Source organism: Nestor notabilis, unplaced genomic scaffold, assembly GCF_000696875.1.
Source record: "Nestor notabilis isolate BGI_N333 unplaced genomic scaffold, ASM69687v1 scaffold2498, whole genome shotgun sequence".
NCBI classification, from domain to species: Eukaryota; Metazoa; Chordata; class Aves; order Psittaciformes; family Psittacidae; genus Nestor; species Nestor notabilis.
Window position 1 is genome coordinate 22,569 of NW_009938545.1, and position 14,538 is coordinate 37,106.

The 14,538-nt window shown below is 41.3% G+C and overlaps 1 protein-coding gene across 1 annotated transcript in view; it reads right to left on the reverse strand.

Annotated features, from left to right (window-relative positions):
* LOC104409483 (glycogen synthase kinase-3 beta) overlaps positions 1 to 14,538 on the reverse strand; it is a 90,249-nt gene that overhangs the window by 17,652 nt on the left and 58,059 nt on the right. The window contains exon 8 of the mRNA XM_010019359.1: positions 8,079 to 8,174. Within this exon, the coding sequence (XP_010017661.1) occupies positions 8,079 to 8,174 (96 nt within the window). The remainder of the gene's footprint in view (positions 1 to 8,078; positions 8,175 to 14,538) is intronic.

The window sequence follows — 14,538 nt, forward strand, 5'->3', positions numbered from 1 at the left end:
ATTTTATCTTGCTAATTTAACATCGTTCCTACCAGTGTAGCAGAGTTCACACCCCTTCTGAATTTCATTTTATTTTTTGCACACATGGAAAGATGAAAGAAAAAGGATAGAAAGCAGAGGATTCCCCTATTTCATGTCACTCACATCAGCATTCAGATCTCAAATAAAACCACATGGGGCAAGAGCTAAGTATTGTTTTAACAGAATGGTTGCTCTGACTTTCAGTTCATTGACATTCTTCAGACAGACTTCCCATGCACAACACGGAGCTCCGTCGTCTTGGTCTAATTAAGCCCCAAAGCCAAAGCTTCACAATGTTACAGCAAGGTGCTCTTCTAGCCAACGTGTATTAAAAGACATGATTTTATGCCGTCAACCACTGTGCGCTTTGCATGCAGATTGTGAATACTGCTCGCATGCTGTGCTCCCTAAGAAAGCAGAGGCTTCTGAAAATGACATCTGTTGCTAACACATCAAGTTTGTGACACCATGGTTAAAAATTTCCTCACCAGCTTCAGAGACTCATATGCTTTGCCAAGAACCACCCACACCACCAATTCAGGCTAACAGTCTGTGCACCTCTCCTTTCCGTTTGTAAGCACATTTTTGATGGCACATGATCATTAGGTAAGAGACAAAGCTTCTCCCTTCAACCAAAAGCTTGTACTGTTTACAAGTGAAGATGTCAGATGTAGGACACGACCCTCAAATCAACTTTTTAAATCTGCAATCACACAATACAATTACCACAACTTTATGACACGAATTATGCAAGTTTAATGTAATAAGGCTTATGATAAACATGACACATTCATAAACACAAAAGGAGAGAGAAGAGACACATACAAGACAGCTCTGAGCTGTACCTGACACAAAGAAAGTCAAAGCAGTGTCTGCAACTCTGCCCTTGGGACTGGTCTTAGTCCAACGGCCTGAGAATTTCAGAATGGGATTTCTGAAATACACCGTTCGGCTATTTTGAAGTGCCTAAAACTCTTGAAATACAAATGGAAGTTAAAAAAAGTCCAAGATAAGAGGCACTGGTGTTGGGAATTATTTCTAAAAAGCAGCTAAGAAATAGAAAATGCCTTTTTAGTTAAGAATGCCTGTCAGATGGCACTTACATAGAGGAAAATGAAATATAAAGACAGAAGGGTTAAGTGGCTTACAAATGAGCCAACAGAGAACTGGGAACAGGACCAGGAACCTGTCTCCAAAGCTACTTCTTGTTGAGACCACACACTTGTTATTGGGCTTCTTCCACTGAAGACCCGGCAGAGACAGAACGAGCTAGCGTTTATTACCCAGTGCATGTGCTCTGCTTCTCTCAAGCTCTAAAGGCAAGCAACAAAGCTAAGCAGAACAGAACAGCTCCCCTGCTTCCCAGAGGGAAGCCTCGAAAACAGATCTCTGGAAGCACTCTCAGCCTCCATGTGAGAGCCACTATGAACAGCCTAGACAGATGTGTTGCAATGGGACAGCTAAACAGATGGTACATTGCAGAAGACATGTTAAATGTAGCATTTGATTTCCGTAGTTGCACTGATGCAAATCATGACCTTAATGCTACATTCGTGCTCACTCTTATTGTTAAGCAGTTCTTTCTTTACTGCATGTAAATTGGGCAGAGGCAGGGTAATTTACCACCCAACAAACCTGGCTTCTTTTCTCATGCTTTAGATGGAGATAAGAGATTTACACTGTCAAAAATCATTGTTCCTACAAAAAGATCTGGGAAACATGAGCTTGCCAGAAGAACTCGGGTCCTTTTTCTTTTAAGTTAATCTCCAGCAGAGCTGTTTTCACTTTTTGCTTGGAAAGCCATTATACACCAAGTGAAAACCAGAACTGCACTCTTCAGAAAAAGGTCAGGGCACGGTTTCACAACAGGCACAAATCACCTCCAGTGAGTGCCCTTCTCCTGGTCACACGTCTGCCCTGGTCCCTTGTCCCAGTGCTTGCAATCTGGGCTGAATTGTAGCCAGGTGAGAAAGGCAATACAAATCCTGAACATTCATGCTATTCAAGAGGTTTTTGCTACTATATGAACAATAATTCAGAAGGAAGGCATCAGGAATATGCAGGTGGGAGACAGAGAACTGACCCTGCTCCAAGGTGGACTTAGGCCATCTAACTGCACCCAAAGAAACATTGCATCTCCGCTGTACCTGTGTAGCACTACAAAAGATCAGACCCCAATCTCAGAAAGAAGAGTCTGCATTTTCAGCTTTAATTTAAATGCAAGTCCACTTACCAGATTTCTGACAAAAGAATTTTCACTTTCTTTTGTCATCGGTTATAATTAGAAGTGACAAAATGAGCTGTCTATTTCTCCATTTTACTGTTTGCTTCCTCGAATCTACGGCATGAGCAGTCGCTTTGGAAGCATTACAAGCAAAACAATCTGCTTAAAAACCAGACAAGAACCAGGAGAGCAAGAGTAGGACAGGATGAAGACATAAAACTGATTCTGGAGGGTGGAAAAACATGGTCATGAGAGAGAGAGACCAGACTCTTTACATCCCAGTCCCAGAGGGTGGGGAAGACAACAGGACTGCCTGCTACAAGCACAGAAAAAGTCAACATTCAAAGTAAAGTGATTAATATGGTAAACGTATACAAAGAATACACAAAGTCACAGAATATTTACCAATTAAAATATTTACCAAGTGTTTTATAATATTTGCAGAAATTATTTAATAATACAGGCAGAAATAGGGACCTTAAAGTCAATATCCAGAGCTACTGTATCATACAACCAACTGTGGTTCTGCACAACTTCAGCTGCAGCCAGGAATGGCCAGCCAATTGCTTTGGAAAAGTGCCAGAAGGGATGAGCTAGAGCCTGAAGTTTCATCTTACGCACTGTTTTCCTCTGCTGTAATAATTTAGCTTGGAGACACAGACAGAAGAGCCCCCTGAACAGTATAAATAGCGAGGAAATAGAAAAGAAAGAAAAAGGAAGCACTTATAAAGCTGGGAGAGAGACCCTGTCTTAACCTACTGCAACTTTATTGTGACAGCAAAGTGCTGCAGAGAAAGGTCTTTGCGTGTACATCCACAAGAGCACACTGCAGAAAGGCAGATGCTCAAACCCAATGTAGACATGACAGTTTCTCTCTCTCCTCCACTGTTAAACAAATGACTCCTGTCTTTTTCCATCTCAACACTGACTTGGAAATTATGATTCAGACACAAGCTTGCTATAGACTGGGGATGGTGAATGAAGCCATTCCTTTGAGTACACTCAAGCGTATCTCACCAACTGGATATTTTAAAAGTGCTTGCATTCTTAAACAATCTTGCAAGTGTCTTCAGAACAGGAGAAACCAAGGTCACTGAACTACAGTATGCTTAAGATATGCACTGTCCATTTTAAAGAGCTGCCTGCAGTGGAAACTCCTTCCATGTCTACACAATGGAGACAAGGCAGAGGTTATGATTTGACTAAAGAAAACAACCTTTGCTGATATACTCTGTTGAGTTGTTCTGCCATCACGAACCATGGACATGCTTGGACCTCAGTAGATAAGTCAGTTCATTATACTGCCATTAACAACAAATGTGGAAGTATCGTTGGGTGGGGAAAAAAAAATAAATCCACATGAGTCATCTCCCCCATGCAGAAGAGGCCTCAATTACATAATTATATTGCATTTGCTATAATCTTACTCAAATGAGATCCTTCACTAGCTGGATGCAAGGAGACAGGCAGGCCGGCACACACATTTTTTCATATTTCTGGAAATAATCACAGCACTGTCTTTGTTTTTCAAAGCCCCAAGGATTTGAGATCTGAAGGTAGCATCTGAGTAATGCTAGCATAAAGGCCAGCTGTACTGGGGCCATGGTAAGCAACGCCTATCTAACACAAGCTTATGAAGCATGCATTTAGACCTTTTGTCAGCCACCCTACTGTCCCTGCCCCCCCACCAAAAGGGCTGAAAAAGGCCTCAGAGAAATCTAATCTCCAAAGCTGAACTTCGACAGCCCTGCAATGTACAACCTTGCACTCGATCTCAGATTTTCTTCTTGCCTTTCCAGTCACACATTTATAAAATACAGATGAAGCTTAGTCAGAAGAGAAACAAGTATAAAGATTAGTAGCAGAGATCAGACTGCACTTTCGAGAAGAAGGAAGGCTCAAGGAATTGAGGAAGCTGAAAGACACAGAAGGAAAGTTCTGACCTAGTAAAAACAGCAGCAGCAAAGCCTCCAGAAATGGTAGTAACTTCTGTTCAGTGATGATGTGGTTTAACACCAGCCAGTAACTCAGGACCATGCATCTGTTCCACTCACACCTGCTCCGGGCAGGATGGGGAGGAGAATTGAAAGAACATAAACCCCATGGGCTGACATAAGAACAGTTCAATAACTACAATATAATATAGTACTACTATTGATAATGATAAGGGAAATAACAAGGGGAGAGAATATAAAACTAGAAGGGAAAAGGAAAAAAAAAACCCCATCAATAAACCCGAGTGATACACAATACGACTGCTCAGCACCCGCTGACTGATACCCAGCCCGACCTGAGCAGCGATCTGGCCTTCTGGATAACTCTCCCCAGTTAATATACTGGGCATGACGTGCTGTGGTATGGAATACCCCTTTGGCCAGTTTGGGTCAGGTGTCCTGTCTCTGCTTCCTCCTGGCTTCCCCTCCTCCTCCATGGCAGAGCATGTGACTGAGAAAGTCCTTCGTCAGAGTAAACATTACTGAGCAACAACTAAAAACATCGGTGTTACCAGCGTTGTTCCCAGGCTGAAAGTCAAAAACACAGCACTGCACCAGCTATTGGGAAGGAGAAAAATAACTGTTACAGCTGAACCCAGGAAAAGTGAGCTGATACAGTTGGAAAAAATGGACAGGTAAATGACTGTGTGTCTAAAAGCCTACCCATTCTTTTTCCTGACTGTATCAGTCAGTCAAAAGATATTCCCAGTCCTTATAAGACAAGCCCTTGCTTCTCTTATAACTTAATGCTATTTACTCACTGACCAAGGCAGACAAATAGCAGGATGTATGTCCATGAATGCAAAATACTCTAGGTGAAAACAAAGGAAGGTCCAGATGAAAAGAACAGCTACATTGCTAAATTAAACACTCTGGTGTTCTGAAAAGAACCAAAATGTCCCAGATTCCTCCTTTGGGGCTGGGGTTGTGGCGTGGGGTGCCAGGAAAAGAAGAGAGAAATCCCGTTTTGGAAGAACTATTTAAAAGATTCCTGGAAAGTTTAGATTCTCTTTTCTTTTGTTAGCCAGGGACATGCTGAACTCCCACCATCTGCATCATGCACAGATCTGGTATAAAAACATACATGTGCTGGGGCAACACAGAACTATATTGAAGAGAAGACAGAGAGGCCTCTGTATGTTTTATACTGAGAGATTCCAGTTCTTAAGTTGCAAAAGTACTTCAATTTCAAATTGTCAACAGATTGAAAAACCAGTCCAAGAACAGCTTGCACTGTAAACTCGTGTTATTGCTGCAGCTTAGAAAGACATTGAGTGCTAGCTTGACTTCTCGCCTCATCTATGAAGAAGGACCATAGTTAATTTGAAATCTCTCTTCATAGTACTATGTCACAATGAAGATCAATACTGTATTTGGATGGTACAAATCCATTTCTACTGAAAAATCTAAGATACATCTATGAAGGCAGGCTTCAAATTCCATACAACTTCTGCTCAAAATTTCAATTTAGGCCTGAAACTGAATGAACCTGAGAAACAATATTCCTAAGGATAAGTCAAGGAATACTGACTCATCCTTACTCAGTCTCAAACAATTTGCCCAGTTCTTTAAAAATGCCAGAACCTATTTCATTCTGCTACAGCACTAGCTGCCATTCCGCTTCACCTAGCACCTCACAGCAAATGTAGCAGATCACACCACCAGATGGTAAAGACTTGTGCTCCTGAGGCTGAAACCTGAGGTTCAAGTCCTTGCGGGCAACTATCTGTAGCACTCTTGTTACACACATAGTTATAAGAAAAGAAACTGTGCGTTTTCACTTCCTCAGTCATTCCTTTCCTGCTCATTAGACAGCCGGGTCAGAAGTGCTTTTTCTCCCATGCTACAGAAGCTGCAAGAGGATGCACATGCCCACTGATGTGCCATCACATGTTATGCCAATACAGCTGGGTAAGGCAGGGTAATGCTGCCACTTAAATCTTTCGCAGCTCATCATGCTCCCAAGTGTTGGAAAAAAGGGATCTTTAGAAGTAAAACACTGAGAGGATGAGTACCATTACCAGCACCATGCTGGATAATCCATTTTGTTAACTTAGCATTTGTAGAATAAGAAAAGTACAGATCTCATAAATGAAGTATCATGTAACACAATGGTAATAAACTGGTTGAAATGCTGTTCTACACCCAGCCAATGTCAGAAAGGAGTTGTGTGCAGAATGAATAAAGAATCAGAAGTTATGGTGCAAGCACAACTCTCCAAAACTGATTCTGCCCTAATCGAGAATGCAGATTTGATCTTCTGGCAAGCTCCTCTCAATTCTTTGTAACTGACTTAGTTTCACTTGTGATCCTTTAGAATAATCAAAAAAACATACATATGAAGGAAGAAAGACTCTAGAAGGAAGTCTCATTTTCTTCTTGAAGCTTCCATTTGCCAGATGATCTCTGTTGTAGTCTAAGTGACCATCAAGTGCATAGAGATTCTTAAAAGATGATTCAGGCAGGAGATAAGTTGCATAGCTAGCTTAGATGCTTAACTCTTGTGTCCTACACACTCTCTGCACTCCTACTCCATTGCATATAAATTTAACCCACACCCAACCCAAACACCTTAACTGCAGGAATTCAGATGTGCCCCTAATATTCAGTACTATAAGGCTTTTGGACTTATTCTCGTGACTTTTATGATGATGCAATTCAAAACTGCAGAGACCACTCCCAGGGATTTCATTTGCCCTAATATTTTCCCTTGTTAACATATGGTATTAAAAAGCATTGCTGGATTTACTGACCTCTTATACTATTATAAATCACCTAACTTAAAGAAACTCTGATACAGAAATGCAAATGAGAGATCAGTGGGTAAAAGGAAAATTGAAGTGGCACGTAAGTCATTGGAAGATCTGTCACAATAATAGTGACTAGCAGTACCTGGCCTGGCATGCACCTACCAGGTGCATGGCCTGCTATCAATTAGCTCTAATTAGTTTATTCAGAGTTTCGACCACCACAGAGCATTTGGTCCAAAAGAGTCTGACCTGGACATGTGCTCAGCAAGGAATGCAGGCCTTCCACATACACACACTGCTTTCTTAGCAGAAGGAAACCTGACTCTTTAAGATATGATGGGAATATACTGCAACTATATCTGACATTTCTCAAGCAGCAAAGAGAAAATGTTAACTACTGCTTAAACCTCTATATTTAACATATTCCACAGCCAAGATGCTAATTAAAGCATTAATTGTTTCAGTGTCCCACGTCAAATACTCCTCATTCTTTGATATGTGGAAGATGGCTCAATTGTGTGGCAATGTATTTGTTTCAATACTAGCAGTTTACTCTTTGATCATGGAGGTTATAATATTGTTTGCACGTACTGCAACAGTGTCTCCTTGTGAAAGCTAGTTAGTCTTACAAAAACAAAACCAACCCCCTCAACAGCAGCCCTATAGGAGTACAAATATAGTATCTATGACACAATCATTTAAGAAAGTGACTGTCAGCCCTTGTCACATTATGTACCAGCATTATGAAAATGTCACACGTTATCACTGGAATATTCTCTTATTTGTAGGTGACTTTTGTGAATATCAATTTATACAATAACAGGATTTAAATATATTGCAATCTGCTATAGACACATTGCTTAAAAAACCCACCTCAACACCTATAGGCAACCTCAAAAAACCCCAGACCAACAGATATTACAGTGCACTGCTTCAACACGTTCTCCTTTTCAACATCAAAAGTTACCGGGTCCCCAGCTTAGTTAGAAGTGCCCAGTTTAGACTGAAAGCCAGCCACCAAGACACTGAACTCCTTCAATTTCTACTTTCAGCCCACATGTCTTTATTAGTCAGTTCATATAGACTCACCTTAGTCCATGGATGTGCCTTAATCTGAGGGAATTTGAATTCAGTATAGTTCGGATTCATTTCTCTAATTTGCTCTCGTGTAGGCGTTCCCAGAACCTGGACAGGAGAGAGAAAAAAAGGCAAATCATTTAGATATGCTTCATATTCACATGGTAATGAAGAGCTCAGTATAACCTACCATACATTGAGACAACTGAAGTCAATCTGTGTAACTAGTAAGTTAATACAGTGTTTAGAACAAAACAACAAAACTTTTGCAGAACTGTTTAAGTTGGAAGGAACCTCCCTCTCCTGGGAGCTTCTCATCCAACCCCCCTGCTCAAGCAGGGTCAGCTGGAGCCAGTTGCCCAAGACCATGTCCCACTAGGTTTTCAGCATCTCCACAGAAGGAGACTTCACAACCTCTCTGGGCAACCTGCTCCAGTCTTTAACCTCCCTCACAGGAAAAAGAGAGTTTTATAGCATTTAAACGAAGTTTTGCTTGTTTTACTTTGTGGCACTGCCTCTTGTCCAGTCAGCAGGCACCACTGAGAAAAGCCCGGCTGTTTCTTCTTCATTCCTTCCCACCAGGTATTTTATACACATCATTAAGACCCCCCCAAGCCTTCTCTGCTTCAGTGCCAGCTCTTGCAACCTCTCTATGACAGATGTTCCAGTCCCTTAATCATCTTTGCGGCCCTTGCTCCAACTTCAGTAGTCTCTTGCTTGCAGTTCAGTTCATAATCCAAGCCTAGTGTCAAAAGGTTAATAATCTTCCATAGCCTTTCACAAATTTCAAGCACCTTTCTCAAACTTAGTGGTATTTCAATGGGGAAGAGAGTTCACTTTAATTAGACTGTTATAAAACAGTACTGCCAAACACATTCTGGGACTGCAAGCTCACTGCATATGGCTGATTAAGGATCAGACCAGGAGCACAGGCTGCATTTTACAAGTCATGAACCTCTGATGAGCTTAAAAGATCAGCCACTTACTGCTGAGGGGAGCAAGAGAGGTTCTACCCCCATCCGAAACTGTGTGGTTTTGGTTGTAGCTCCCCACCCCACTATTTCCACGTGGAAGATAAACTTAGTTTAAACCTAACCTGGAAGCATCGAAAATGCGTACCAGCCCTGGTCTACTTTACAGTGTTGTATTTCTCATTGCCAGAATCCGCACAATGTTATTTTTACATGCAAATGAGTAGTTGTATGAGAAGTAACACACAATCACACATCTCTTTGTCAGGGTGGATAGATTTTGAAAGGATTTTGGAAATCCCTTCAAGGAATAAGCTGGACATACGGCATTAGTGCTTTCTGTTCAGTTAGCACTAAGCATAAGAGAGCCACTGCCTTCTACCTATATATAAAAACCGCAGATCTATATATAAAAACTGTTGTTTTCTGTTTGCACCCAGTTACTGGGTATCCTTTTGTTCTGCAGAGAGAAGTGAAGAGGGCTGCAGGCAGAGGAGCCACTCCTCTATGCTGAGATCAGTCTCATCTTCCTATTGGAACCCTGTAGCCACGCTGCTCTCACCCCGTGACAAATCCCTTGCCATAGAGATAAGCATAATGTTACCACCTCATGAGACTGCACTGTCACCAGCAGGAAACGAATGATCTACAACATGACGTTAGCACTCTACCTTACTGCTTGATAAAGTAGTATTTGGTTACATATTCTGGTACCAAACATTTTCATTCTGTTAGAATAGTGGAGATGAAACAAATGCACTCTAAAGACTCAGGTAAAGGGGGAAAAGAGCAAGTTAATTGCTGTTTAATTAATTTGTGCAACAGAGGAACTATCCTCAGGTATTATGAAAGGAATTTGGCATCTATTATTTACAACACGAGCTGTACAACACAAACTAAAATACCTACACACAAAGCAGTCTTTTGAATAAACAGTAGCAGCAGAGGAAATAAACCCTGCAGCTTGTTCAGGCAGTTGCTTCTTGGACAACAGATTTAACTGACAAGTTGTACAAAATGAATGATCATGTAACTCCTACCTTCCCATTGCTAACCGGGATTTAAGTCTGACCTACTCTCTCTAAAAGCCAAGGGTTAACTTCAGAGCTGACAGGAGAGTTTTCTGTGCTTGTCTGAACATGCTGCTTTTCTCAGGTGGTAGAAAAGGGGGTGTCTGCAGGGTTCTATATATTTGCTCAACTTGCAAAGGAAAAAGAGTTCACAGGAAAACATGCCCTTTCCCTGCTGGTTTTCTGTCTGGCACTGGCCACCCTGCTGCCAGCCCTGCCAGGAGGCTGCTACTCTCAAAGCTTTGATGACCACCAGCCTCAAAGTTTGCCAGTTGCAAAAGATGAGGAAATTTCACTCCTGCAAATATTATTTTCATCCTGGTTCAGGACAAAAGCCATTTTCAAAACCTTGCAAGTATTTTTGATTAGTTAAATTAATTTCCTGAACAATCACGGGTAACTTGTATTGCTCTCCCACCATTTCTAAGTTTTAGGCCTCCCTAGGATAAACAGGACTTTTTAAAAAGCATCTTTACCTTCTTTACCCTCTTCCTCCTCTTCCAAAATTCCTTTAATAGCCCAAATTCAGCAAACTGCCTCAGTTGCCAAGGCTGCCCAGAACAGAAACCCACGTGGTGCAAGTATCTTTATTTAAAGCCTGCCCGTAGCACTAGAGAGAACTCAGATTAGATAGGCAAGGGCAATTTCACAGAAGGACCCATGGACAAAGTCTCTTCATACACCATTTCACTAAAAACACAGCTGTAACTCCAGATGATGGAAGGGAGCAACTCTTCAGCTCAAGCACAGGCTTCTAAGCAACAGTGCTGAAGGTCTCATGAATGCTTAGAAAAAAAGGTACTGAAGAGGGATCATGCTAGCTGAAAGAAGGGATTGCCTGACCTTTCAGCTTCATTGCAGTCTTTGATACACAAAGTAACTGTACAAAAGGAAAAGCGACTTATATTAGCCACTCAGTGTATTTACCTTACTCTCTGCGGATTGTGAAGTCAGATTGTGCTTTCAATTTGTACTGAAGACAGATTAGAGCAAAAACAAAAAACCAAAACCCCTCAAAAACCAACCCAAAAGAACCTCTAAACAAAACAAAGCCAAGAAAAAAAAAAAACCAAACAAGCCCCAGCCCCCCAAAAAACCCCTAACCCAAAACCAAACAAAAACCACAGAGTAAATGAAAATAGGTAGGAAGAAGAATGGAAGTCTGTGTCTAATTCAAATTGCAATCCAAAAGAAAAATGTGAGATAAATCAACTGACAAGCTATAAAATTGTACCAGTACTTGACATATCTGGAAGGGTTCTTGTAGTGGACCTTTCTTCAATGCACCAACACTGCCAGCTGCATGATTCTGAAATTGTACCTCACTTATTCACGCTGAGTTTTCAGCATATTAGGAATACATTCAAGTAACCTTGATGAGTAACAGCAATCATCTAAGCTATTGCAAAATTGGGCAAAACTCTTCTGAAAGAAAACCCTGTCTGTATGTGACTGCTCTTTCCGTTTGAAATGCAAAGGAGAAGCATAAATTTGCACATTTTGGGCAGAATTACTCCATGAAACAGCTGCTCTTAATCTACTCTGAAAATACTATGGAGCTGATGTTCCTTGGAGAGAGGTTTCACAGTATCACAGAACTGTTGAAGTTGGAAGGGACCTCTGGAGTTCATCTGGTCCAACCTCCCTGTACAAGCAGCAACAGCGAGAGCTGGTTGCCCAAGACCATGTCCAGATGGCTTTTGAGTATCTCCAAGGACAGAGATTTCACAGCCTTGCTGGGAAACAAGTTCCAGTGTTGGACCACCCTCACATTAAAAAAAAAAAAAAAAAAAAAAAAAAAAAAGTTGTCTATTTGTGTTCAGATTGGATTTCACACATTTTAACTTGTGCCCATTACCTCTTGTCCTGCCACAAGGTGCCAAAGCAAAGAGCCTGGCTCCCTCTTCTTTGCTTCTTCCCTTCAGGTATTTCTGTGCACTGATAAGATCCCTCCAATCTTGCAGAGGTCAGAGAGCTTTTAGGAAATGCAGAGTCCAATATTGCATTACTGAGGTCCATGCAGATTAGCACAGGCTATTCTGCTTCTCAGAGTTAGTCTTTTGAAAGGGGATATAGTCAAGGAAGAAGTTGGGTTGTTGCTTTATTTTTTTCTATTTAAGAGAGAACCAAAGCAGAGCAAGTACTTGAATAATACAAATGTAGGTGTCTGATGGAACCCACCCTAGACTTTTGCATCCATGAAGGGGGTCTATGTGAGACTACAAGGGATTTGCCTGCAAATGAAGCAAACAACTCAACTAGTTTTGCTCTTTCTCCCCAACCATCAGAACCATCTCTTGAGTAAAAATAAAGAAACATTATCTACCACAACTAACTAGAGAATACACTTGCTGGGAAGACAGATGCTGCTCTGGTTCTCTTAGGACAGAAACTCAACAGAAAAGGTTTCCCAAGTATTTTCTGGAAAGTTTTCCTTTGACATTAATATGTAAATGGATGAAGCTCCCCACATAGTTTTTATTCCAGGAACAGGTTCATGAAGGAAAGGTAATGGTATGCGTATCAAGCAACTGAAGAAAAGCTACCAGCTCCCAATAATGGCATCCTAACAAAAAAACAGCAGAGACCTATGAACCTGGAATAAACCCTGAATTTGATTACAAATAAAGATCTTCATTTTATGTTTTTCCAAGCAAATTTTCATAGGAGAAGGAGATGGATGATACTCAGCTCCAAAAGACACCTTAGTTACACCCCAGTACCAAAGACAGCTGCTGTCCACACCTGGCTTCACTGTGCAAAACTGCAGAGTTTTTTATGACCATACCCACACCACAGGGCAACACCAGGGGAAGGGGCAACTGCAACTGTCTCAACGAGCCCCAGTGGAATAAAGGTCCTTTCTGACAAACCGTCATTACTGCTAAACCTTTCCCAAAATGTAAAAAATCAGTTAAAAGCACAGGAACACCAAAGGTTCAGAAGCTCCAGTTGGTAATGACTGAACTAGAGAGAGGGGAAAGTAGTTATTTAATCAGAAACCTCTAGAAAGCCATGGTTACAGTGGTACAGTGATCTTCCCTGGGAAAACAGCACAAGTTTATAAGGAATCATGCTCCAGGAAGTCTGGTGTGCATGGCTTACCAGATGGCATAATTAATACTTCCACAAACATGTCTGCACCTCTTCAGAAAGCTGGGAGAGGTGTGCCAAATAGTTATTGAAAAAATTCAGTGTAGACATCTCAAGCAGTAAACACGGGTCAACTTCTGAAGTAATACGTCAAGAGGACTGTGGCAGAAAATAAACTTACCCATTTTATATACACTTTCTTTCAAAACACTCTCTTGTCAAACAAAATGAAAGCCAACTAAATATAGAGATTTATTCTATTCAGAAACACGAGAGCAGCTATACATCAGGAACAGGAAGAAACCCATTGTCACTGCTGACATGACTATAATTGCTCATCAACGTTTTTACACTGCCTGCCTGCAAGTACTGGAAGTGACGAATTACTTGAAGCACAGGAACAGCCAAGTTGTGATGTGGGGGGGCATCAGGGAGTTAAAATGCCAGGGGTCTTCCCCTAGGGGTGAGGAGAGAGGACGCATGTGAAAGCCTGCTGAGACAGGTCCACATCCAATAAAATGAAAGATGTTCTCCTACTTCTTATTCTCCCGGAAGAGACGGCTCCTCTCTCCTCATTAACTACTGTGACTGAATTTATTTTATTTCAAAAACTGAGCCCAAAATAGTACCTTGACATTTGAGCATGAGCCATATATTATAATTGCAGTTTATACTTAGCATCTGGCTCAGTAAAACTGTCAAGAGACCAAAAAGTTACACATGGATAGGATTCCTGATACTATTGAGTTTGTCTTTTAATACTTTTTTTCCTCCCTTCCCCCCTCAACCCAGAGAACTATGGGAAGAAGATTTTATTTCTCCTAAATGACCATGAAATGCCAGTTTTGGTGCAAGGAATAATCCCTCAGTCCAAGACGAACCAAAAAAACCACAAAGCAGACACTCTCCAAATCCTTTCCTCTCATTTTCACAAGTCAGTTGATGCATCTCATACTCTTAACATTACAGCATATGGAAAAAATATTTCTGGTAAAGACAACACAAGGCAGATTGGCAGTTCCTGTCCTCCCCGTGTCCCAGGGCTGCTCAGACAATTATTGCTGCTTCCTTCTCCTGACAGATGATTCTTTATTTATTTTCCATTTTGAGGGGAGGAGAGGAAAGATACTTGACAGAATCTTTCAGAAGATAGTAATTATTGTGGAAACAAAACCATTATGCTTCCGAGATACCCTTTTTGCAAAGGGAATAAGAAAGTAACCACTGCCTACAGGAATCGTGGTTTAAGATGCTTTAGTTTGGGGAGGGAGGGATACCCCAGCCAGTTTTAATTTGATAGTTTCAGGGTGCTGTAGAGCAGGGGGTGGGGGAAGCAGG